Source organism: Carassius gibelio, chromosome B22, assembly GCF_023724105.1.
Source record: "Carassius gibelio isolate Cgi1373 ecotype wild population from Czech Republic chromosome B22, carGib1.2-hapl.c, whole genome shotgun sequence".
Lineage (NCBI taxonomy): Eukaryota > Metazoa > Chordata > Actinopteri > Cypriniformes > Cyprinidae > Carassius > Carassius gibelio.
In genome coordinates this window covers 7,874,241-7,900,110 of record NC_068417.1, presented here as the reverse complement: position 1 = coordinate 7,900,110, position 25,870 = coordinate 7,874,241, and the positions used below count along the sequence as shown (strand labels likewise).

The 25,870-nt window shown below is 39.2% G+C and overlaps 1 protein-coding gene and 1 long non-coding RNA gene across 6 annotated transcripts in view; one reads left to right on the top strand and one right to left on the bottom strand.

Moving 5' to 3' along the window:
* The window catches only part of LOC127987819 (uncharacterized), a 107,692-nt gene that overhangs the window by 9,875 nt on the left and 71,947 nt on the right, over nt 1–25,870 (top strand). The window contains exons 1-2 of one of the 2 annotated variants that reach the window (XR_008161438.1): nt 24,768–24,831; nt 25,084–25,251. This is a non-coding gene — a long non-coding RNA (uncharacterized LOC127987819). Of the gene's footprint in view, nt 1–24,767; nt 24,832–25,083; nt 25,252–25,870 lie in introns of those variants that run through there. The other variant, XR_008161437.1, reaches the window with a different exon arrangement.
* LOC127987708 (zinc finger protein 271) overlaps nt 1–25,870 on the bottom strand; it is a 392,063-nt gene that overhangs the window by 303,455 nt on the left and 62,738 nt on the right. Inside the window, exons 1-2 of one of the 4 annotated variants that reach the window (XM_052590092.1) lie at nt 16,154–16,475; nt 9,274–9,504 (exon numbers count right to left, since the gene is read on the bottom strand). The exons of 2 other annotated variants lie outside the window; for them this stretch is intronic. In XM_052590092.1, coding sequence (XP_052446052.1) covers nt 9,274–9,322 — 49 coding nt within the window. In that variant the 5' untranslated portion in view covers nt 9,323–9,504; nt 16,154–16,475. Of the gene's footprint in view, nt 1–9,273; nt 9,505–16,153; nt 16,476–24,915; nt 25,741–25,870 lie in introns of those variants that run through there. One more of the 4 variants, XR_008161340.1, reaches the window with a different exon arrangement.

Below are 25,870 nucleotides of genomic sequence, written 5' to 3'. Positions count from 1 at the left end.
GGCCCACCAGGGTGGTGCAGATGGCCACCACAGCCGAGGAGACAAGACAGATGCCCACCAGGGCAGTGCAGAGTACCACCACAGCTGAGCAGATGAGACAGAAGCCCACCAGGGCGGCACAGAAGACCACCACAACCGTGCGGTCAAGACAGAAGCCCACCAGGGCGGCGCAGAGGACCACCACAGCTGTGCGGTCGAGACAGAAGCCCACCAGGGCAGCGCAGAAGACCACCACAGCCGTGTAGTCAAGACAGAAGCCCACCAGGCCGGCGCAGAAGACCACCACAGCCATGCAGTCGAGACAGGAGCCCACCAGGGTGGCACAGAAGACCACCACAGTGGGATCAATGGCACAGGAGAGCAAGTCTGGTTAGGTAAGCCTGAAATAGAGAACATGAACATGTTAAGAGTGGCCTAAGTGGCCCTGAGGAGATGGTAGATGGTCTCCATGGCCATGACTGCACAGCAAAATCTCCAGTGTTAATTTAACACTTTGAGTGTGGACTCATATAAACTCTGAAGCAGTGTTAAAAGTAACACTGAAGTAGAGTTGAAGTTCATGAGATAATTAAGAAGTTAATTGAGTTATGATTGACCATTATTGAAGACACCTGATGTTAACAAGCAGAATCACCAAACGAGAAAATCACAATTTGTGTGTCATCATTATAGTGGTCAGTGTTGCTTTAGTTGTGATCTTGGCTTGTGGCTTTTTACTCTTAAAATTTGTTTGGCAAGCCAAGAGCAAAAGTCATCGGGTGGTGATGATTATGTTTTAATGTAATTGTTGTTTGAACTGAGTTACTGAACTAATTTACAGTGTTTTCTCTAAATAAAGCTTCCGTTATTGATTGTAACGGCTTTGATTCCACAATGAAAGCATCTGCATTTTGTAGCCATCTCTTGCAAGTGATTCTGATTTTTTTATTTATTTATTAAAGAGTCTTTATTTTAGGCACACACAGATAACAAGAATCAGCGTATGAATCTCAACAACGGTGACAAAAAGCATATCCAGATAAACAGATCACCTCTGAACATCACAAAACTAGATACTAAAAATTCACATAAAAACAGCAAAAATAAAATCTAGTTAGAATAAAAATTTAAAAAGACAGTTCAGCTCATAATTTATTCATGCCGCAATGCATGATGGGAGCCATGGATGTGTTTTTATTGGCTACAACATGCTTTTTTGATGGTCACCGTTGTTGTGATGCTCACGCTGATTCTTGATATCTGCGTGTCTAAACTAAAGAATTTTTTCTTTATGTAGAATTTACCTTTAAAAACATGTCATATCATGCCAAAAATGCTGGATTACTATCTTTTTTTCCACTTAATTTATGTATACTTTAAAGAAACCTGAACTCACGCATTCAGGTCACTCCATGACAATTAGTTCAAACCACAATCAATAGCACACATGATTGCCTTTGCTCTGGTCTGTATGTTATAATTCTATTACTACAGCCCCACAAAGTCTAAAGTAAATAACTGAAGGTTCAAGATCCCAACTAAAGCAAATGCTGACCACTATGATGGTGACACACAAATTGTGATTTTCTCGTTTGATGAGTCTGCTTGTTAACATCAGGTGTCTTCAATAATGGTCAATCATAACTCCATTAACTTTTTAATTATATCATTAACTTCAACTCTGCTTCGGTGTTACTTTTAACACTGCTTCAGAGTTTATATGAGTCCACAATCAGAGTGTTAAATTAACACTGGAGATTTTGCTGTGTGGGCAGGTGGTGAGTTCCTGGATGGTCTCCATGGCCATGACAGGATAGGTCGAGCGCTCAGGAAGTTCGGCTGAGATGTGACGAGACTCTGGAAATTCAGCAGAGACGTGAAAAGGCTCTGGTAGTTCAGCAGAGACATGAAGAGGCTCTGGCAGTTCAGCAGAGACGTGGAGAGGCTCTGGTAGTTCAGCAGAGATGTGGAGAGGTTCTGGTAGATCTATGGTGATTTGACTGGCTTCAGGAAGATCAACTGTGGCTTGACTTCGTTCAGGACACTCAACGGTCACTTGACTTGACTCAGGAAGATCAACGGTGACTTGACTTTGCTCAGGAAGATCAACGGTAACTTGACTTTGCTCAGGTAGATCAACGGTGACTTGACTTTGCTCAGGAAGATCAACGGTGACTTGACTTGACTCCTGAGGTCTAACTGTGGTAGTGCTTGACTCATGAGTTTTAATGGTGACCTGACTCGACTCTGGAGGGTCTACGGGGACCTGACTCGACTCTGTAAGTACATGGTGAACCCCAAAAATCCAGGATCTCCAACTCCTTCATGTCCCACTCCGGAACAGGGTTATCCAGACCGGTGTTGAATAAGTCCTTCAAGGCCTCATCATTATACCCCATTCCTACAGCCATGGTCCAGAACATTTGCGCCAAGCCACCCACCTCACTCCACTTTTGCCGGAGGGTGGTTAAGTTAGAAAGTCTCACCATCCACTACTCTATGGTGGCTGGGGAACGGATATGAAATCCCACACCGCTGGATCTGGGCATGATGGAGCCCTTCTGTCACGAATGCACACAGGAAACAAGAGATCCAATAGCACTGTTTTAATGGGGTCATGGGGACCTGACTCGACTCTGGAGGGACCAGGGGGACTTGACTCGACTCTGGAGGGACCAGGGGGACCTGACTCGACTCTGGAGGGACCACGGGGACCTGACTCGACTGTGAAGGGTCCACGGGGACCTGGTCAGTGGGGACCTGACTTAACTCTGGACGGTCACCTGTGGCTGTCATCTTGTGCAGTGGTGCTGGCTCGGCGACCAACTTGTGCTGTGGCGCTTGGCTGGCGGCCACCTTGTGCAGTGGCTCTGGGCTGGCGGCCATCTTGTGCAGTGGTGCTGGGTTGGCGACCACCTTGTGCAGTGGTGCTGGACTGGCGGTCCTCCTGTCTGGAGACACAGGTCTAGAGTCGGCCATCACACCTGGAGAGATGGGTGTGGCTGGGGGGTCATACTGAGACCGATGTTGTAGGTACATGGTGAACCCCCAAAAATCCAGGATCTCCAACTCCTTCATGTCCCATTCCAGAACAGGGTTATCCAGACCGGCGTTGTATAAGTCCTTCAAGGCCTCATCATTATACCCCATTCCTACAGCCATGGTCCAGAACATTTGCGCCAAGCCACCCACCTCACTCCACTTTTGCCGGAGGGTGGTTAAGTTAGAAAGTCTCACCATCCACTACTCTATGGTGGCTGGGGAACGAATATTAAATCCCACACCGCTGGATCTGGGCATGATGGAGTCCTTCTGTCACAAATGGACACAGGAAATGAGAGATCAAATAGCACTGTTTTAACGGGGTCACGGGGACCTGACTCGACTCTAGAGGGACCACGGGGACCTGACTTGACTCTGGAGGGACCACGGGGACCTGACTCGACTCTGGAGGGTTGACGGGAACCTGACTCGACTCTGGAGGGTCAACGGGGACCTGGTCAGTGGGGACCTGACTTAACTCTGGACGGTCACCTGTGGCTGTCATCTTGTGCAGTGGTGCTGGGTCGGCGACCAACTTGTGCTGTGGCGCTGGGCTGGCGGCCACCTTGTGCTGTGGCGCTGTGCTGGGGGCACCTTACGAAGTGGCGCTGGGCTGGCGACCACATTGTGCAGTGGCCACAGTGGGAAATGTGCCTGCAGTGGGGTGACTATGGGGAAGTGAGACCACTAGTGGACACCCAGGGAAACACACACCAGACACTGTGACAGCATCTTTAGTAAATCCTGACAGTACTATTTTAACACCAAAAGATGGTTTGTGCTGGCACAAGCTGTTAGTACAACTTGCCCTAAGATGATAAAGACAAGTTCAGTATATATCTTATTTTTGATGCAGACTATACAGGCAAGCAGACGTTTAAAAAAAGGTATTAAAGTATTAAAAGGACCGAATTTAGTAGTTTATAAAAAGTATTATGTACAGGCAAATTGTGTTCAAATTGCACGTTAAATGTCTTCCTTCCATTAAAAAAAAAAAATAGCTATGTTAAATGATAAGGATTAAGTTTGGTCTTTATCATCTTAGTCTGTTAAGTCACATTTTGTGGCATGCAGTGCTTTCAGTGGCCCAAAAGAGGTGCCGGTACTCTATTATAGCGTATATATATCCTTTTATTAGTTTGTGGATTTGCTTGAGCTAGAAAGAGCTACTGAACATAAATAAAAAGGTCAAAAGGATTTTGAAAAAATACACTTAGAAAGAGTTACTGCATTACTTCATTAGCTTGCGTTTGACCTGCAGCGATATTATTCAGGCTTGGTGGGGTGTCAGCCAGCAAGTCATCTGATTCTGGCCGTGTTCTTTTAGTACTCAGAGTCTGAAGCCACGAGAGCATAAGTGTTGTTCACTGTATGTGTATTTTTACAGAGCCGAGTTAGCGTGGTTCACACATCCTCTACGACCATGTTGGAGGGACGCTCAAGAGCTATATTTGGAAGTGGCGGTACTGAGTACCGGTGCGTACCGGCCCACTTAAAGCACTGGTGGTATGGGAGTAAAAAAAAATATATACACATATGTAATACATTTTATTTATAAACTTTATCAAATTTGATCTTTTAATATTACTGTCTTAAAGGGTAGGTTTACCCAAACATTTCAATTACCCCATTAATTACTCACCCTCAAGGCATCCTAGGTGTATATGACTTCCTTATTTCAGACTAATCTAATCAGAGTTATATTAGAAATGTTCTTTGATCTTCCAAGCTGTTTAATGGCAGTCAGCAGGTGTTGCAGTGCATCAGTCAAAAAGAAATGAAATAAAGCACATCCATCCATAATATAAAGTGTCTCACATATTCTGCTGTTCTGTGGCCACCGCATTTGCAGGTGTTGTCTTTTTCTCCTACACGTGATTTACAAGACTCTGTACTTCATGGTACTAAATTACTTCTAATTGTTTAACTACCATTGTGCCTTGTCTACATTAGCAACACACACACACATTTTCTTTGTTCACATTATAATCAAATTCTTAATACTACATTTACGCACATATTTAGTCCGCTAACATTTTACGGTTTTGTATGTGAAAAATAATCAGACGATCACAGAACCTTTCATTTTAAGGTTTTATTTAGAAAACACAAGAATGTCACGGAACCTAATGAAACCATTCAGAAATGACCCTTTAAGAATGTTGCTTAAACCGGCTAAAATAAATTTTACAGGAAATGCATAAAGGGACACACGAGTGATGACGTCATTATCAAAAACGTGCCAAATACTGTTTACAACAGAAATTAATAAAACAATACATCAAACTAAAAAAAATATGGGCAAAACTGTTACTGCGACATACAAACTCCTTATTTATCTCAGTCAGATGTGTGTTGAAATAGAATTTGCTATATCAGGCAAGTTAAAACACGGAAAGCCCAAAAATCACAATATCACATGCCATTTTTAGATATAATGGAAATTAGGAAATTATTTATTATTGAACCAAGTAAAATCAGCAGAAAAGAAAAAATGAAAGAAAAAAAATTATCAAAAAGTAACAAGCTTAATCCATGAATAACTAAAAAAGAATGGGATAGATCTCTCTTTAATGCACATGCCAGAGTATCTCAACAAAAGAAGCAAAGCAAAGAAGTGCCTTGCTGCAAAGCTTCTTTACAGAAAATATGTCTGCATTTAGATGTTCTTGGCACGAGTAACACAGATCAAACATTGATGTTCAACATTCAATAACGCTTATATTACCACTCTAAAAATGAAATACACAAATTGTTCTTGTTTACATGCCTAGTGTCCTGTAATGTTCCTTTCCTGTTTAAATATCAGTCTGCAGATGTCAGAACAGGTGCATAAATTGTGTTTTATCCTAAGAAAACTATATAGAAATAAGCTTGATGTTGATAAAAAAAAAAAAGTAAAATGTAAAGTGTTTTTTAAGAATGTGTTAATGAGTAAAACATCTGAACTCACCTCAGAAGACGCAGCAAACGTGTGCTGACTGAATGAGGAAGGAAACTGGTGGTGATGCAATGAGGGCGATGTCAGAATAACGGTACCTTTTTGGCAATGTGCCAAAACCTGCTTACAGTCACAAGGACAGAACATTTGTAAAGTATCCAATATAGTCAACATTTGAAGTGGATCAAAACCTTTCATCAAAGTTGATTGATTTACAAGCAAGCCTGAGCATTTTGACAGAAAAAAGGAAAAAAAAAGGCCTTTAGCTTGTTTTTCATACATGCGGATTTATTCGATGCCAATAACGTAATATTTATCCAATAATAAAAATTAACCCACCAGAATGTGATTTTTACAAATAAATGGGCAATGGGCAAGTTTTGAGTAGCAATATTGGGCGTTTTTTGTTGTTGTTGTTGTTGTTGATGTAAAGCCCTAAAAGCAATCATACTATTTCCATGACTTTTAATAAAATTGTAAATAAAAAAGTGTAAATAAAATTATGAAATTATTAATTCTTGCTGCAAGAACAAACAACTGACCGTAAAATGGAAAATAAAAGTTTAATACACATATGAAAAGTTGATCGATCTCTCACTTTATTGATTAACAACACAAAATTGTAGGTGCGGTCATCTCTATTGCTTGTACACTTTTTTCTACAAATTCTTGTCCTTCCCTTCGTCTCTCTGTTAATGTGCTTGGACCATAGCTGTCAACATTGAACATTGAAAATAAAGGAGATTTCACGGAATCCATCCCAAAAATAAGGGATTTTTTTTTATTTACACAATTGTTATCCACAAACTTTAAAAAAAAGCACTAATCATTAACAGTCTAAAGAGTTTATAACGACACGATATATTATTAAAGAATTACAGACCAATAGATTTGTTAAAAGTGATTTATTTATGAACAAGGTAATATTACTAATAATTTAATATTAATAATAATTTTGTGCTGCGAAACGTAGTTTTTCCTGACAATGACAAATTTTGCAGAAGGCATAATTTGGACCTACATGGCTGCTTGGCAGGTAGTGGAAGGTGGACTCCCATTTACTCAAATATTGGCATAATGTCCTCGGTTTTGGTTGGTCATTAATTCTGTGATTTTGGCATTCGGCGTCCTGATCGCACATCCACTCATCTACTTTACTCTCGAAGTTCACTTCCCACTACTTTTTCCCTCTTCCTCCCGCCTGCTGGCGCCGCTGCAACTGTCTTCTTCTTCGATGGTAACCTAAGCTACTGTATATTGCCACCTGCTTTAATGGAGGTCTAGTAACCCAAGTGCAAGCCACTTCACAGACACAGATAGTTGCGTGTTCTGAATTAACACAGAGTGTAAAAATAAGGGATATTTTACGGGAAAATACTAAAACGGGAAGACAGCGGGAAAAGAGCTAAAATGCGGGACAAACCTGGAAAAAACGGGAGGGTTGACAGCTATGGCTTGGACACAGAGCTCTCTGAACAGCCAGTCTCATTTGCAATTACCTTTTGTGTCTTGCCCTCCTTGTGCAAGGTGTCAATGGTCGTCTTTTGGATAAATGTCAAGTGAGCAGTCTTCCCCATGATTGTGTAGCCTACAGAACTAGACTGAGAGACCATTTAAAGGCCTTTGCAGTAGTTTTGAGGGTAATAAGCGGGCTAGAGTGTGGTACCAGGCGTCTTCAATATTGCATCTTTTCACAATATTCTAATTTTCTGAGATACTAAATTTGAGATTTTCCTTAGTTGTCAGTCATAATCATCAAAATTAAAAGAAATAAGCATTTGAAATATATCAGTCTGTGTGTAAATAATGAATATAATATACAAGTTTTTAGTGAAATAAACTTTTTATGATATTCTAAATATATGACCAGCACCTGTACAAGAATAAAACTTTTACATATTGTTCTTTGGGTAAAATGCATCATCTCTGAGTGGATCTAAATCTTAAATCTCCATGTCTTGAAGATGAACTTGACGTACTGTGACAAATTTTAATTATGTTTCTCATGACAGATTAATATGGAAGAGATGCAATTTTGCACTTAAAAGCACTGGACCTGGAGATAAATTACTTAATGTGATAGTTTATTTTATGACTGCGTAGAGAAGATAAATCACTGAAACTCTTCCCACATACAGTGCAGTGATACGGTTTCTCTCCGGTGTGGATCCTCTCATGTGATTTCAGATGTGCTGTCTGACTGAATCTCTTGTCACAGTGTGAACACTTGTAAGGTTTCTCTCCGGTGTGAATCCTCTCATGTGATTTCAGATGTCCTGTCTGACTGAATCTCTTGTCACATTGTGAACACTTGTAAGGTTTCTCTCCGGTGTGGATCCTCTGGTGCTGCTTCAATTCTGCAGTTGTAATAAAAGTCTTCTTACACACAAAGCACTTATGATCTTTCACACCAGTATGTATTTTCTGGTGAACTTTTAAATTATACAGTTGTGAAAATCTCTTTCCACATAAAGAACATGAATGTGGTTTCTCCTTTGTATGAACTTTCAGGTGACACTTCAGGTCTGAAGTCCTCAAAAATGTCTTGCCACATTGATCACATGGGTGCAGTTTCTCTCCAGTGTGGATGTCCAGGTGTCTCTTAAGATGTCCTTGTTTTTTGAAACTCTTTCCACATTGATCACATGTGAACGGTTTCTCTCCAGTATGGATGTTCATGTGATCCTTAAGGGTTGATGGTTGGGTGAAACTCTTCCCGCACTGATCACATGTGTATGGTTTCTCTCCGGTGTGGATCCTCGTGTGAAACATGAGACTCTGTTTGCTTATCAAACTCTTTCCACACTGAGTGCAGATGAAACTTTTCTTGTCTGTACTTTTCAGTAAAGAAACTGTTTCAATCTGTAAGCAAGTTTTTTCTCTACTTTTGACATCATAATATTTCTTCTCTTCACTCTCCTCTAGCAGGGCTGAAATGAAAGTAAAAAAGTTACAATATAAATAAAAAAACAAAAAACTAATCTGAAGTAAAAGGAGACAATGGCTAAACAAAATTATTATATATTTTTATATATAAGTCTCTTTCAGTGAACAAGGTACAGTGATCTTCAGATTATTACTTAAAAAAATAGGGATAAATCCATGTTGCTGTACTGAGATCTATTCAAAGTTTGATCAAATCCACAAATATCTAACATAATAATAACATTAATAAACTATACAATTACAATATAAATAATATAAGGGAATTTTGTATAAGTTTAACTGTGTTTTTCTACTATCTGACGAACTGCTGATAACTTTAATTGTTCTTCAGTGTCATTGATGAAGGATGAATAATAAACACCAACCTGTTTGTTCTTCAGTGTGGTTCATTCTGCAGGGTTCTAGATCTCTCATGTTCTCTCTGTTCTTCAATAAACTCTGTCTCTGCAGATTTCACTTCTTCCTGATGCTTTGATGCTCGTCTCCATTTGTAGACTGATTGGAATATTCCAGCATTTATTGATGAACTATAGTGGGAGGAGCTTCACTGAAGGTGTGACGGTTGTGGGAGGAGCTTCACTGAGGGAGGAGCAGATCTGCCAAAATTAAAGATAAATCAGTTACTGGATATATTATTTACCTGATATAAGATGCATTTGGTTTTGAGTCAAGTGCATCATTGTAGTACTACAGTGATATTTCTTCAGTGCACAGCACTGGTCAAACTACAATGCAGAATATTAATAACTATGACTGGACTGTCACACCCATACCATTATAATGAGAACACCATTATAATAAAACGCTGTGAAAGTTTAGCTGCTGTGTTTCTATCCTATAAGTCCTAATATTAACGTTATGTTGTATAAATAACGGCGCGTATACAATTAGGAGTAGGAGGAAAAGTTGCATTTGAAGAGTGTGTTCGTCGCCATTTTGTCAAAACGCTGTTATTTTCATCTCGGAGTCCAATCACCTTTGTTTGGGCTTCCCAGGGATGCTGTACTTGGAGATCAATGGTTACAATTTATGTTTAACTCGGTTCCCGAAAATTATAATCCACATGTAAAACTATGTGCAGCACATTTTGCTGAGAACAGCTTCCTCAATCTCAATCCGTTTAATGCCAGATTCGCACAAAGATTGTTCCTGAAAGATGGAGCAGTTCCCTCTTTGTCTGGAGAAGGCGTTGTTTATGGACCACAACCGGTAAGTGTATTTTATTATTTCAGTTGGTGTGTTTAACAGTTTCTCTAACTTATTACACAAAGGGCAAAGCTGTTTAGCTTTGTTAACTAGATGGTAGGGCTGTTCAAAAACTCGAAATGTGATTTTCATGGGCATCTCATCAGTAAAGGCGTACTGTGATTAGAAGTACATCTCTAGCATGTGCGTTCAGATCAGGATTGCCAGGTTTTCAAAACAAATCCTGCCCACTTGCTTCTCAAAACTAAAAGTAGCCCAATCGCATTTCCAGGAGGGCAGCATGCGCTCAGCTGCTGTCAAATCACAACACAGGAACCGCTGGTACAATCAGATCTTGTTACGTATTTCTGAAGGAGTGGCTTTATAGAACAAGGAAGTCATCAGCCCGTTTTTACGACAGTGAAAATAGTGGTATACTGATAGGTGAATTGAGTGAAAAATACTGTTTTTTTTTACACGCAAAACATGAACACGTTATATTGCACACTGTAAACACAAAGCTTAAAAAAAACACGAAAAAACGTTATCTTTAATAACTACTGTCATATAGGCTAATTTTATATTGAGAGCACTATTGTAAAAATTGTGAATTGTTAGGGTTAATTGTTAGAGCCATTAAAAGTGTTGTGTTTTGGGATGCATCAACGAATATAAGAGTCTATATACGTTTGTGCTAACATTTTACACCAGATTTCCTCCCAAACAAGGACTTGTTCAGTGCTGGAGTCATGCAAAGATTGCTTCTGAAAGAGGGCTCAATATCAACACTTTGTGTGCAAACATCCAAACTCCAGACAAAGCAACCATCACATGTCATATTTTGTTTTCCAAAAGAGCTTCTTGGTTCTCTGTGTTACTAAATGTTAATGTTAATTTTACTAAAGCTACCATTGTTTCTGCCTATTTTCACTAATGCTGCCTTCATGTGCTACCAAAACTATCGTGAATAGGAATGTAGTAAATAGGAATGTAGGTCACCACCAGTTAAACTGTTACAGCGGTGGTATGCCCACAAGCATAGAGTTCTTTAAGCTCCGCACTCTTCTGAAAAGGTAGGTGGGAGCACCACCTCATTTTCATTTAAAGGGGACAATCACAAAAACAGTGCGTTTTGGCTCATAACCTAATAGTTGCCATTTCAACAAGTTGAAAAAATTATATGTGGGGTATTTTGAGATACAACTTCACATACACACTCAGGGGACATCAGAGAACAATTTTAAATACTGAACCAATGCATTCTATGGCAGCCTTAAACTGACCATCCATGACAACTCCAAGGTTTCTTTTTGTCCTGGAAAGAGTTATGGCTGACGAACCTCTGTAAAGAGCAGTTTTGATGAAGTGGTGGGTTGGCTGAGACCACAAACAGTTCTGTCTTAGCAAGGTTGAGTTGAAGGTGATGATAATTCATCCAGCCAGAAATGTCTTGTCAGAGAAGCTGCAATGCGAACAGCTATTGCTGTATTATCTGGTTGCGATGAGGAGTTGAGAGTCATCAGCAAAGCAATGATACAAAAAACATGCTTCTGAATGAAGAATACTAAAGACGACATCTAGATAGAGAAAATAAATGGTCCAAACACTAAGCCTTGGGGAACCCCAGTTGCAAAAAGTAGTGATTTTGAAACCTCACCACTGCAAGACACCCTGAAGGACCTACCAGAGTGGTAAGACTTGAACCACTTGAGTGTGGCTCCTGAGACACTCCTCTTCATGGGGGTAGACGAGGATCTGGTGATTAACTGTGTCAAAAGCAGCAGACAGATCCAGCAAGATGATTACTAAGGCTTTGGAATCTGCTCTTGCCAGTCTCAGGTCTTCAGTAATCGAGAGCAGTGCAGTCTCAGTATAGTGGCCACTTTTGAAGCCAGAATGTCCATGATATTGTTCTGTGCAAGAAACATAGAGACTTGGTGGAACAACTTGAGTGTCATTCAAGTGTCTTTGTAATGAATGGACGAAGGGTCTGTAGTTTTCTCTATTTAGAGAGGGTTTTTTAAGCAGTGGGGTTACCCTAGCCTGCTTGAAACCTGTAGGAAATGTATCAGAGTGAGCGCAGGAGAAGAAGAAATGAAGAAATGGCCTGAAGGTGGTGAGTGGGGATAGGATCAAGCATACAGGTAGTAGCATGACTGGAAAGGATTAGTTTAGAAATGTCTGCCTCTGAGATTGGAGGGATGGAGGAGAGAGAATGAGTATTTATGGTTCTGGGGATTTGTCTTTCTGTGGTGTGGAGAACTGGTCGCTGATGGTTTCTTGTTTTAATTAATAAGAATATTGCAAAGTCATCAGCTGTAGGAGTTGAGGAAAGAGGGGGTGGAGGAGGATAAACAAGAGAAGAAAAGGTTTTGAAAAGCATTCAAGACTAAGAACAGTTGTTAATTTTGTTGAGGTAGTATGTTGCTTTAGCGATGGAGACACTTGAAGAGAAGGAGGAGAGGAGTGAATGCTATACACTAAGATCTACTAAGGCCTGAGTCTAGAGCAGTGTTCCCGGAGAACATTAGACAGCCAGGGGGCAGAGTAGGTGGTGTGTGCTGGGTCTGTATAAAACGGGTCAAATCTGTCTAAGATTGAAGCAAAGAATGTCAGCAGCAGTGTTTGTGTCCAGTGCTGAAAACTGAGAGGATGGAGGAAGTGAGCATTAAACCATAGGGGATAAGATAAGTGGGAGAGAGCGAGCAAAGGTTAAGCTGAAAGGAGACCAGCAAAAGAGTGTGTGTTGTGGCCGGTGTCAGTGTGAGGTAAGAAGAGATGAGGCTTGGTTTGAGGTTTGCAACAGCATAACTAAAGTGTTGTCAGTTGACCAGTAGCGTGTGTAGCATAAGGTCCAATTGGTTACCTGATTTGTGAGTTGAATTTGTGAGGCATTCAGAGAGTTGAAGTCAGCAGCCTGTGGTTTTTATCTAGGTGGATGTTGAAGTTCCCAAGCAGTACCGTCCTCAGGGAAATTTGAGATTAGCACATTCAACTCATCTAAGAAGTTACCCAGTGGACAGCAGGGAAGCTGTTTGTAAGTCTGTGTGAACCCTGCGAACCTTCAGTGTAGTGACCTATTTCCAGCTGAAACTGAATATTGAATAGAGGGCAAGGTTTTATGTTTGCGCTCCTCCTCTATAACTCATAGCAATCAAATTGTTGGAGGGGTGTGCTTGAGGATATTCCACCCAAGCCGTCAAAATGACGTCCTCAGAAAAGGAATGCCATTTCAGAGCACAAGTAAATGTTCAGATTTTGATGAAAGATTACGAAGAAAACTTTTTTTTTTCCGCTTATTAACTTAGCGATAACATTTTTAAGCAAATCTCTTCGCCATCGTCACTCTTTATTATTAAGCGGGAGTTTTCATATTGTTATGTCTTTGTGTGAGCCGCGCTCGTTGTGGTGTGTGTGTGTCTGACAGACAGTCTCCGTGGCGCGCATGAGGTCTCTCACAGATCTCACAGACAAACGTCTTAATATGATCGCACAATAGAAATGTTTGGTGAGATAAAATGTGCACGATAACATTATTAAGGAAAAATAAATAGTACATCAATTTTTTCCCCTCCAGTACCGAAAGTAGGGGTGGTGAAAAAAATCGATTATTGATTAATCGCGATTATGTTATGGACGAGTATGAATCGATTATTAAATTTCCCAAAATCGATTTTTTTTTTTTTTTTGCATTATTTTATTTTGTGAACAATTTATACCGGGAGTTGAACGTCACGAACGCGCCCAGTTCCAGTTAGCAAGCAGCCAGAGCAGGTGTGTAAAATGGAAAAAACAGGAACGAGCAACCAACCGATCCACCCAGCTCCATCTGGGCTCAAAGCAAGCGAGTGGATTCATTTTGGTTTTCATGGCAGGAGCTCTAGCCCTCTTGGTGCCAGGGTCGAGTTACGGCACTGAATAAAACGGCCGATTTTGTCAAATAGGGTGTCAAATTTCACGCGACCTCCCCTGCACCAGATTGCAGACATGTAATACTTAATCTCTGACTCAAAAAAAGGTCATGCTCCTTAACAAAATCTTCGAGAGCGCATTGAATCAGTGCGAAAAAAAGCGGAGCTAGTGTGAGAGTGAGCCATTTTATCTGACCAATGTTGTCAACGTCAGCGAGTATTGGCATTAGATTATTATTATTATTATCATTATTATTATTATTATTATTATTATTATTATCTAATGGCATCAATAAAGCTTCAATAAACCCGCAATGAAGTGTTGGGACTTCTATTCGCGGACACTGATTCTGAAGGGGAATCTGCATTCAGAAGATGACGGGGATACTGAAAGTGAAAGTATAGCCCTACACCAAGCACAAACGGTGAATCCTTTGCCAAATGTCAGAAGTGTGAACAATGTTTGCAGGGGTCGGAGTGTTCATTGCGAAATTAGCAGGCGTGTTATTGTTGCGGGGACGAGGCGGGAGATTTTTTCCGCGCTAGACATGTATATTTGTCTTCTGACCGCACCACTCCGCAATCGCGGTGACAGTATTGTAGTGGAGACTTTGTCTAATGCCTCTGGGTATATTAGACGAGGTCGAAGTATTCATAGTACAGTTAGGAGGCAAGGTGGAGAGTAGCAATGACACTGACAGTAGTCCGAGCTGTGCACACTCGGCGCGTGCCGCGAGGCAGATCTGGCCGCGCTGCTCGTAGCAGAAGCAGAGGCGATGTGACACGGGGCATAGATTTTGAACTAAACAGGTTTTGTCTACTTGTGTTTGTGTGTCATATGAATAATATAAATGTGCCCCATACATGGAATCAGAGTGCCTGCTGCATGTAGTAAACTGAAAATCCCAACCGCTACATGCATTCGGTTTGTTTCTACCATTTATTAGTAATGATTTACACAGTTTGTTTACTACTTACTGTTGTGAAACGGAAAATCAATAATCGCTAATCGAGAATCGTTAATAATCGAAAATCGATTGTAATCGAATCGGGACTTCAATAATCGTAATCGAATCGAATCGGGAAATCAGACAGATTAACCACCCCTAACCGAAAGCAGAACCGGTACCATCAGATCTTACTGATACTATGGTCTTTCATAATTTAGCCCCGGGCCATTTTAATACCGGGTTTCGACCCATCCCTAATCACATCCATATTGCTATAAAATATAGCATTCTGAGTAGAATTCAAATAGGGCCGAAGCGCACATGGGATCGTGCCTCTGAACTGGAGCATAGAGTGTGTGGTGCTGTGGTTAGCGTGACACAGTGCGAGTGCAAAACCAGACTTCTTTTTCCCCAATGGAAAGCATATTTACACTATTTGATAAATTCCCTGTCCCCTATATAGTGCACTTCTTGCCCATCACCATACAGAAAATTCTAATTCTGTACATCTGACTGATTACAGCCGCAGCTTCAGCATGTATTTAAAATGAAAGGGATTATAGAGAGCATTTGATTGGACAGAAGATTAGATGAGAAAATGAAGTGCGATGTGATGTCATGACAATCCGTGATCCATTTTAGCAGTACTGAGAGACTGTAAGTTTTGAATGCTTAGTATCTCCTGAATGTGAATTTTGTCATTGGACACAGCTTTTTCATAACCTTAAGGCTAACATATTAATAGTAAAAGCTAAAAAAAAAAATATTTCATGGGGACTTTAAATATCAATATTAATAATGTTCCTATCTCACTTTTTTGTCTCTTATAAATGCACATTTGACAGTATCTTGAGTTAGGAGGTAAATTTGTTCATTATCAAAATCAGTAACATCTAAAAATTACAGCAACTTTATACTTTATATTTAATTTATACGATTCTGACCAATTATATATATATATATATATATATATTTTTTTTTTTTATTATTATTATTAAATTTAGCATTGGACTCCATAGTAGCATACATTTAAGTCATGATAAATCCAGTTAAAACCGCACATATAGCACCATGGTAAAAAATATAACTACATGGTTTTTAAGTAGCCTTTTTGCATGAAAAACAGTAGCCTAAAAACATTCAGCATAGCTACATGCACACATGCTATAGTTTAATCACAAGTACATACTACAACATACCTTACTATAATTCAACGTGAATAATCCCACATTTTCTGCCACAATACCCTGGTGCAGTGAGTATTACTACAGTAAATCCATGGTAAATGATGATTGATGTGTAGATTGAAAAGCCTTCTGACTGTCTCGTTGCACACACAGTGTTTCTCCTGTTTGGCTGTAAACTAGTTTAAATGGCCGAGTAATTTGTGTTGATCGCTCTATTCGCGCTTCACACTGGATCTCACAGCGCTGTTTACAGTGCGTTTCCACCACTGGCAACGCTTCAACGCCACTGCTCTGGGTCGCGTCAGATTCAGGGCAGAAGAAAAGATGACGCTTCTGTGTTTCTTCTTCTTCTAATTGCGGTTCTCAAGATGAACCCTTTATTGGCGCCATCTAGGTACATGTTTAAATCCAGTGCAGGTTGTACCAGTAAGCCATGTTTGAAATTGTTGCCTATGTTCGTTCTATTTATTTGTGCTATTTACACATTTTTTTAACGTTTTTTTTTTTTCAAGTTTGTGTGTCCAGGTACAGAAACTGAAAATTTAAATGTAAAGTAGTACTGCATAGTCTTCATTGTAAAATAAAATATACAGTCAAAACAAAATGTATGCAGACACCTTCAACATTTCTCACATTAATCACAGTTTATTTGGTATAGTTTAGAAAATGGTAATGAAATATAACAAGAACTCAGAGTTAAACTGTGTCAGAACAAATTCATCTTGACAATGTCATAACTTTGATAGAAATGGATTTATTGGATAGATAATAACAGACAACTGTTATTATGACAATATTTATACAACTATCAATACTTTGTTGACCAATTACCAAGCAATGCTTCATTTTGTTCAGACTGTGATGTGAAAAGGTTGCATTAGCCATTCAGAAAAAAAAAACACATTAGCAATGCATGGTGTAGCCTACATCTGAAATGCTAAATTGAACAGTGATATGAAAGGCTATAAATAGGATATTTCAACAACAGTAAACAACCAAATTCCACATGAGATTGCAAAGGCGGTTACTACAAACACTCAATGGTGTTTTTAAAGTGAGTTTTGAGTAAAAGTGTACTAATTATGTCATAAATTGTTATGTCGCTTGATGCTAAAACTCTTCATTGCTCTTTCTTTATTGGTTTACTTCTTTGGCTCTTACAGATAAAAACTATTTAGAAATGACCCTGTAAAACTATGTAACATATTTTACAATTGCATGAAAGCATGAACTGCTTCACTGTTTCTTCCATGTGATTATAACTATTATTTACTAATGCTTTTCAATGATTTGTATTGTGAAAATTGCTATACAAAGAAACGTGAAATGAACTTACTGTGATTGTTGTTTGTATGATTCAATAACGCTGATGAATGACTGAAACTCTTCCCACATGCATGGGATATGTTTTTTCTACAGTGTGAGTCCTCTCATGTCTTTTCAGGGTATCTGACCGGCTGAATGTCTTGTCGCAATGTGAACATATGTAAGGTTTCTCTCCAGTGTGGATCTTCTCATGTGATTTCAGATGTCCTAACCGAATGAATCTCTTTTCGCAGTTTGAACACTTGTAAGGTTTCTCTCCAGTGTGGATCCTCTGGTGCTGCTTCAGTTCTGTATCCGTAATAAAAGTCTTCTCACACTCAAAACACATATATTCTCTCACACCAGTGTGTCTCTTCTGATGAACCTTTAAATGCTGCAGTTGTGAAAAACTCTTTCCACATAAAGAACATGAATGTGGTTTTTCCTTTGAATGAGCTATCATGTGCTCCTTCAGGCTTGAAGCCCTTGCATATGTTTTTCCGCATTGCCCACATTCATGCAGTTTCTCTCCAGTGTGGATGCTCATGTGGTTCTTAAGGCTTGATGATTGAGTGAAACTCTTCCCGCACTGTTCGCATGTGAACGGTTTCTCTCTAGTGTGGATCCTCATGTGAACACTTATAGTCCGTTTGCATGCGAATCTCTTTCCACACTGATCACATGTGAACGGTTTCTCTCCAGTGTGGATCCTCATGTGATCAATGATAGTCCGTTTGTATGTGAAACTCTTCCCGCACTGATCACATCTGTATGGTTTCTCTCCAGTGTGGATCCTCATGTGAACACTTATAGTCCGTTTGCATGCGAATCTCTTTCCACACTGATCACATGTGAACGGTTTCTCTCCAGTGTGGATCCTCATGTGATCAATGATAGTCCGTTTGTATGTGAAACTCTTCCCGCACTGATCACACGTGTATGGTTTCTCTCCAGTGTGGATCCTCATGTGAACACTTATAGTCCGTTTGTATGTGAAACTCTTCCCGCACTGATCACATGTGTATGGTTTCTCTCCGGTGTGGATCCTCGTGTGAAACACAAGACTCTGTTTGCTCATCAAACTCTTTCCACACTGAGTGCAGATTAAACTTTTCTTGTCTGTACTTTTCAGTAAAGAATCTGATTCAGTCTGTGAGCAAGTTTTTTCTCTACTTTTGACATCATGATATTTCTGCTCTTCACTCTCCTCCAGCAGGGCTGAAATAAAAGTAAAAAAGTTGCAATAAATTAATCATAAGAAAAATCTGAGAAATGTGAAGTAGACAAGGGCTACACAGATAATTTTATGTATTTTCATAAATCTCTTTCCATGAAACGGGTATGGTCATCTTTAAAGAATTACTTTAACATTAAAGGCACAAATCCAATGTTTCTGTAATGAGAATTAACCAATGTTTGATCAACTCCACAATTATCTAACATAATAATAACAACATTAATAGACTACACAATAGGGCTACAGTTTCTAAGATGGATATTCAGTTGACTAATTTATTAATTTTAAAGTCAAGTTTTTATCTGTCAGAATAAGTAGCTGTGCCCAGGAAGTGACATCATTTACACTCTTTCTAGAGCATGATGGGAAAATTATATTAATCTATTGTCGTATTGACTGTATTTATCAACCCTGTTAAGTTTAATGTTTATTAGGTATATTGGTTAAAAAAACAAATGTGACCATGGAGATTCCAAATTTGCATACATTTGTATCTCGATCAAATATGGCACAATCATAACAAACCATAAAGCAGTGCTTAAAAAAAGCATACAGTATTTATTCAGCTTTCAGATGGATCACAAATAAAGAAAATCTGTGCCAGAGTTGTAAAAATGTATTTTAGGCATGTCCCAAATTCTGATTAAAAGTTTACAAAAACTATGAACTGACCATTTGATCAAAATTGTAAAATTAAAGACACCCCAGTTTCAGAACCTGTTCTGTTTCCAGCATTAATCATGTTTCCCCTTTATTCTTTATTAGATTATTTAACTGTGTTGATCTACTACAGGTTGAACTGCTGATAAACATTATGGTTCTTTAGCCTCACTGATGAATGGTAAAAAATATAAACCAACCTGTTTGTTCTTCAGTGTGGTTCATTCTGCAGGGTTCTAGATCTCTCATGTTCTCTCTGTTCTTCAATAAACTCTGTCTCTGCAGATTTCTCTTCTTCCTGATGCTTTGATGCTCATCTTCCCTTGTAGACTGATGGGAATAGCATTAGCATTCCAGCATTTATTGATGAACTGCAGTGGGAGGAGCTTCACTGATGGTGTGATTGTTGTGGGAGGAGCTTCACTGAAGGTGTGATTGTTGTGGGAGGAGCTTCACTTAAGATGTGCTTGTTGTGGGAGGAGCTTCACTGAAGGTGTGGTAAATTAATACATTAATAATAATCAACAAATTCTCTTTTTATTTTTTAATCCACATTTTATTCAACATTTCATCTTACTTCACATTATCATATAGTTAACAAAATATAGTAAAACTTTGGATTTCAGCCTTTAAATGATACCAGATATATACAATGTAAGTTTTAAATAAACAAACTTAGAAAATCAAATGTACACATTTATTTTAACTTAATAAAGTTTAACTTAACAACTTGTATTTATTTATTGTGTTTTAGTTTTGTGTGTAAAGCATGGTTCATTACAGATTTATAAAATAAATGTTGTAACGATATCTATAATGTCACAATAGCTGATCGTCTTGTTTGCTTAAGTCTGTTAACAGCAGGAAGATTAGCTTAATGTGGCAATTAACAGACCTGAAGTCATCAGTATAATGAATGAGCTGAAAACAGGATCTATTATCATGAAATAAAGAGGATTTTCATCAGCTGATAATGTTGATAATCACTCATTAAACAAGCCATTCAATCATCTCACTTTATTCTGAGTGTTTGCTGGTAGAAACTAATTGTTTGAGTACGAATATATGCTGATCGCCCATAAACACTGCACAGTAAGTAAGGACTGTGAAGAGATGGACCAGCGAAACAGAGCAGGATTTACAATCTTGTTTTGACCTCACTGATTGGAGTGTTTTTGAAGCTGCTACCACCGATCTTGACGAACTCACAGAGACTGTAACATCCTATATTAGTTTCTGTGAGGATATATGCATTCCTACCAGGACTTATTTAACATTCAACAATGATAAGCCATGGTTTACAGTAAAACTCAGACATCTTCGTCAGGCCAAAGAGGATGCCTACAGAAATGGGGACAGGGTCTTGTACAATCAGGCCAGGAACACACTGAACAAAGAGATCAAAGCGGCTAAAAAGACCTACGCTAAAAAGTTAGAAGACCAGTTTACTTCCAACGACTCAACTTCAGTGTGGAGAGGTCTAAGAGCCATCACGAACTACAAGACACCATCCCCTTGCACTGAGGCTAATCAACGACTTGCTAACGACCTGAATGAGTTTTATTGCAGATTTGAAACTCCCAACACCCATTCTGACCATCTCCCTACACAACCATTAACACATCCTGCAATCCCACCCTCCACACCTCATGCTCTTCAAATCTGTGAAGATGATGTGCGCCAGGTCTTCAAGAAGAACAAAAGAAGAAAAGCACCAGGCCCAGATGGTGTTACACCAGCCTGTCTGAAAATATGTGCTGACCAGCTGGCCCCCATGTTTTCACAGATCTTCAACAGATCCCTGGAGTTGTGTGAAGTGCCTTCCGAACAAACAGGTCCGTGGATGATGCTATCAACATGGGATTGCACTTCATCCTGCAACATCTGGACAAAACAGGGACTTATGTGAGGATCCTATTTGTGGACTTTAGTTCGGCATTCAACACCATCATCCCAACAACCCTCCAGACCAAACTGACCCAGCTCTCTGTTCCTAGCTCTATCTGTCAGTGGATCACCAGCTTTCTGACGGATAGGCAACAGTTAGTGAGACTGGGGATATTCACATCAAACAACTGCTCCACCAACACTGGTGCCCCTCAGGGATGTGTTCTGTCCCCTCTGCTTTTCTCCCTGTACACCAACGACTGCACCTCTAAAGACCCCTCTGTCAAGCTCCTGAAGTTTGCAGACGACACCACAGTCATCTGCCTCATCCAGGACGGTAATGAGCCTGCTTACAGACAAGAGGTTGAGCAGCTGGCTGTTTGGTGCAGTCTTAACAACCTGGAGCTGAACACAGCTCAAAGCAGTGGAGATGATTGTGGACTTTAGGAGAAACCCACCTGCACTTTCCCCACTCACCATCATGAACAGCACTGTGACTGCAGTGGAGTCATTTAGATTCCTGGGAACCACCATCTCTCAGGACCTGAAGTGGGACAATCACATTGACTCCATTGTTAAAAAGGCCCAGCAAAGGTTGTATTTCCTTCGCCAGCTGAGGAAGTTTAACCTGCCACAGGAGCTGCTAAAACAGTTCTACTCGGCCGTCATTGAGTCTGTACTGTGTACTTCAATAACTGTCTGGTTTGGTTCAGCAACAAAATCAGACATCAAAAGACTACAGAGGGTAGTCCGGACTGCTGAGCTAATCATCGGTACAACCCGCCCTTCTATTCAAGAACTGTATGCACAGAGCACCAGAACGACCAGACACAGGTACAGTTTCTTCCCTCAGGCAATCCAACTAATAAACACTTGATAATAACTGTGGAACACACTACATTTTATATTTATATACACATACACTTATTTATACTTGTTTAGATATACATACTTACTGTACACTTAAATTTTGCACATAATATACCTGTACATACATAACTGCTTTTTGTGTTATAACTGCCTACAATTGTCAATTTGTATATAGTCATTCCTTACCTACTTATTTGTATTTATTATTATTATTATTATTATTATTATTATTATTATTATTATTATTATTATTATGTGTTTATGTTCTGCCGCTGTCATTCTGTACTGCGGAGCTTCTATCACGAAAACAAATTCCTCTTATGTGTAAACATACCTGGCAATAAAGCTCATTCTGATTCTGATAAGTCTTAAGTGGACATCCATGACATGCGGAGTCCCACAAGGCTCAATGCTCACACCGCTTTTGTTTAGCCTGTATATGCTTCCACTAAGTCAAATAATGAGAAAGAACCAAATTGTCTATCACACCTATGCTGATGATATCCAGATTTACCTAGCCTTATCTCCAAATGACAACAGCCCCATTGACTCCCTCTGCCAACGCATTGAAATTAATAGTTGGATGTGCCAGAACTTTCTTCAGTTAAACAAGGAAAAAACAAGTGCATACCTTGACTCTAGGGGTCAAACAACTATAAATCAAGTCAGGAATCTTGGTGTGATTCTGGAGACAGACCTTAGTTTCATTAGTCAAGTCAAAGCAGTAACTAAATTAGCATACTATCTGTAATAATATTAAAACTCCATAATCATCGGGAAGAAGGGGGCGGGAACCGGCACACAATCAAATAACATTTTAATAATTCAAAATAAACCCAAAACAGCGCATCAGCCCCTCACGGATGACTGATGCGCATAAATAAAAAGCAAAACATAACTAAAAGCCCAGGCCTGGTCCTCTCTCGTCCTTCACGGTCGTCGCTCCAGTTTTATATCCTTCCATCTCCTACGTGGGACTCGAGACCGGTGGTGGGTCGCAGGTGTAGCACATCTCCAATCAATAGACCTGCCTCACTCACCCTCGAGACTGCGCTCTACTTCAGTTTCCAGAAGAGATCAGATGTGCTAAAACACTGGTCACATTTAAATCTAGACTAAAAACTCATCTGTTTAGCTGTGCATTTATTGAATGAGCACAGTGCAATGTCCGAACTGATTGCACTATATTTTCACTGATTTCTTTTTACGTAAATAATTTTCTAACTTTTTTTAAATTCATTTTAATTAAGTAAATGTTTTAATCATTTTAAAAGTTTTTAAAATTGCTTGTTTTATTTTTGTTATTATTTTTCTTCATGATTATTTTACTTTCTTTTATGAAAGCACTTTGAATTACCATTGTGTACAAAATGTGCTATATAAATAAACTTGCATTGCCTTGCCTTTGTATGACAGGGTAAAGGCAAGTTTTGAGGAACTGTTCTCTTTGTTGCATCTTATGCATATTTGTCTGCCAACTCATTTCCTTTCAATCCTACATGCGCTGGTACCCAACAGAAAGCTACAGTAATTCCCACTATCTGAATCTGTTTTAAAGATCTCAATCAATATTTCAGCTCTACTTTCTGAATGACGTTTTAATTGTAATTCAATTTGAACTAGAATCAGAAAATATGAAGATCCATACAAATAATGATTAAACAAACTGTGTTTACAATAACGTAAATAAGCGTGAACTGTTCACACTGTTTTAACACTGAGCAAATGATGGCATAATCACTGCAAGGCAAAACCAACTGTAGATGATCAAAAACACGCCAAACTCTGTTTAAAACTGCAAAACTCTGTAGATGTAGATAGAAATAGAGTAAGATATACAGTGAAATATAGTTTATTGGGCATTTAAAAGCTTTATAGAGAAATGTAATTATGGAAACCACAAAAGCAATCATAATCATAAAATTATTCATTCTTGCTGCAGGAAAAATCAGCAGACAGTAAAAGTTTAATAATTGAAGCAAATAAAGTGGAAATGAACTAGACATCTCTCACTTTAATGACTAACAAGAATAATGACTAACAAGAAAACAAAAAATCTCAAGAGAGAAAAAAAAGAAAAAGCATGAGATGCAAACCTACAAGACAGTATTTATTACATCTGCATTTTGTAAAATGGAAGAATATCTTGCTATTAAAAAAAAAAAGTCCGCCTCTTTTCAGCTTAGTAAATAAGAACATTTTGAACCTGTAAAAACTTTCTACAAAGATGCATTAGAAAAACATTTTAAACATAATGATATGCATAATAATATAATTTATATCATGATCAAAGTTGTATACAAGAATAAAACTTTCAATATTGTACTTAGTGGACAAGCTCTATCTTTGAGTTGATCTGAATCTCACAGATGGTCTTGAAGATGATCTTTATTCACTGTGAATAATTTAGATGATGTTTCTTGACAAATTATTATGAGGAGATGAGGTGTAGCACTTGAATGCAGTGGACCTGCAGATAACTACTTACAGTGATTGCTTGTTTTATGTCTCTTTAGAGAAGATGATTGACTGAAAATCTTCCCACATACAGTGCAGTGATACGCTTTCTCTCCAGTGTGAATCCTCTCATGTGATTTCAGGGATCCTGACTGACTGAATCTCTTGTCGCAGTGTGAACACTTGTAAGGTTTCTCTCCAGTGTGAATCCTCTCATGTGTTTCCAGAGATCCTAACCGAGTGAATATCTTGTCACAGTGTGAACACTTGTAAGGTTTCTCTCCAGTGTGGATCCTCTCATGTGATTTCAGGGATCCTGACTGACTGAATCTCTTGTCGCAGTGTGAACACTTGTAAGGTTTCTCTCCAGTGTGAATCCTCTCATGTGTTTCCAGAGATCCTAACCGACTGAATCTCTTGTCACAGTGTGAACACTTGTAAGGTTTCTCTCCAGTGTGGATCCTCTCATGTGTTTCCAGAGATCCTAACCGACTGAATATCTTGTCACAGTGTGAACACTTGTAAGGTTTCTCTCCAGTGTGAATCCTCTCATGTGATTTCAGGGGTGCTGACTGACTGAATCTCTTGTCACAGTGTGAACACTTGTAAGGTTTCTCTCCAGTGTGGATCCTCTCATGTGATTTAAGGGGTGCTGACTGACTGAATCTCTTGTCACAGTGTGAACACTTGTAAGGTTTCTCTCCAGTGTGGATCCTCTGGTGCTGTTTCAAATCTGAAGCTGTAATAAAAGTCTTCTTGCACTCAAAGCACATGTGATCTCTCACACCAGTGTGTATTTTCTGATGAACTCTTAAATTCTGCAGATGTGAAAAACTTTTTCCACACAAAGCACATGAATGTGGTTTCCCCAGCGTATGTACTTTTAGGTGCCGCTTCAGGTACGAAGCACGTGAAAATGTTTTTCCGCATTGATCACATTCATACGGTTTCGCTCCAGTGTGGATGCTCATGTGCATCTTAAGGACTCCTTTTTCTGCAAAACTCTTCCCGCACTGATCACATGTGTAAGGTTTCTCTCCAGTGTGGATCCTCATGTGAATCTTTAAACTCTGATTGTATGTGAAACTCTTTCCACACTGAGTACAGGTGAAACTTTTCTTGACTTTTCTTTTACTTGAAGTTTTCTCTCTAGTTTTGACATGATGTAGTTTCTCCGTAAGATCTGAAATTTAAGGTTAAAAACAAAGAAATCATAAAAACAATCTGAGAAATTTGAAGTAAAAGTAGACAAAGGCTACACAAACATGAGAACATTTAGACATTTTTTTTTTTCAAAATAAGGTACAATGATC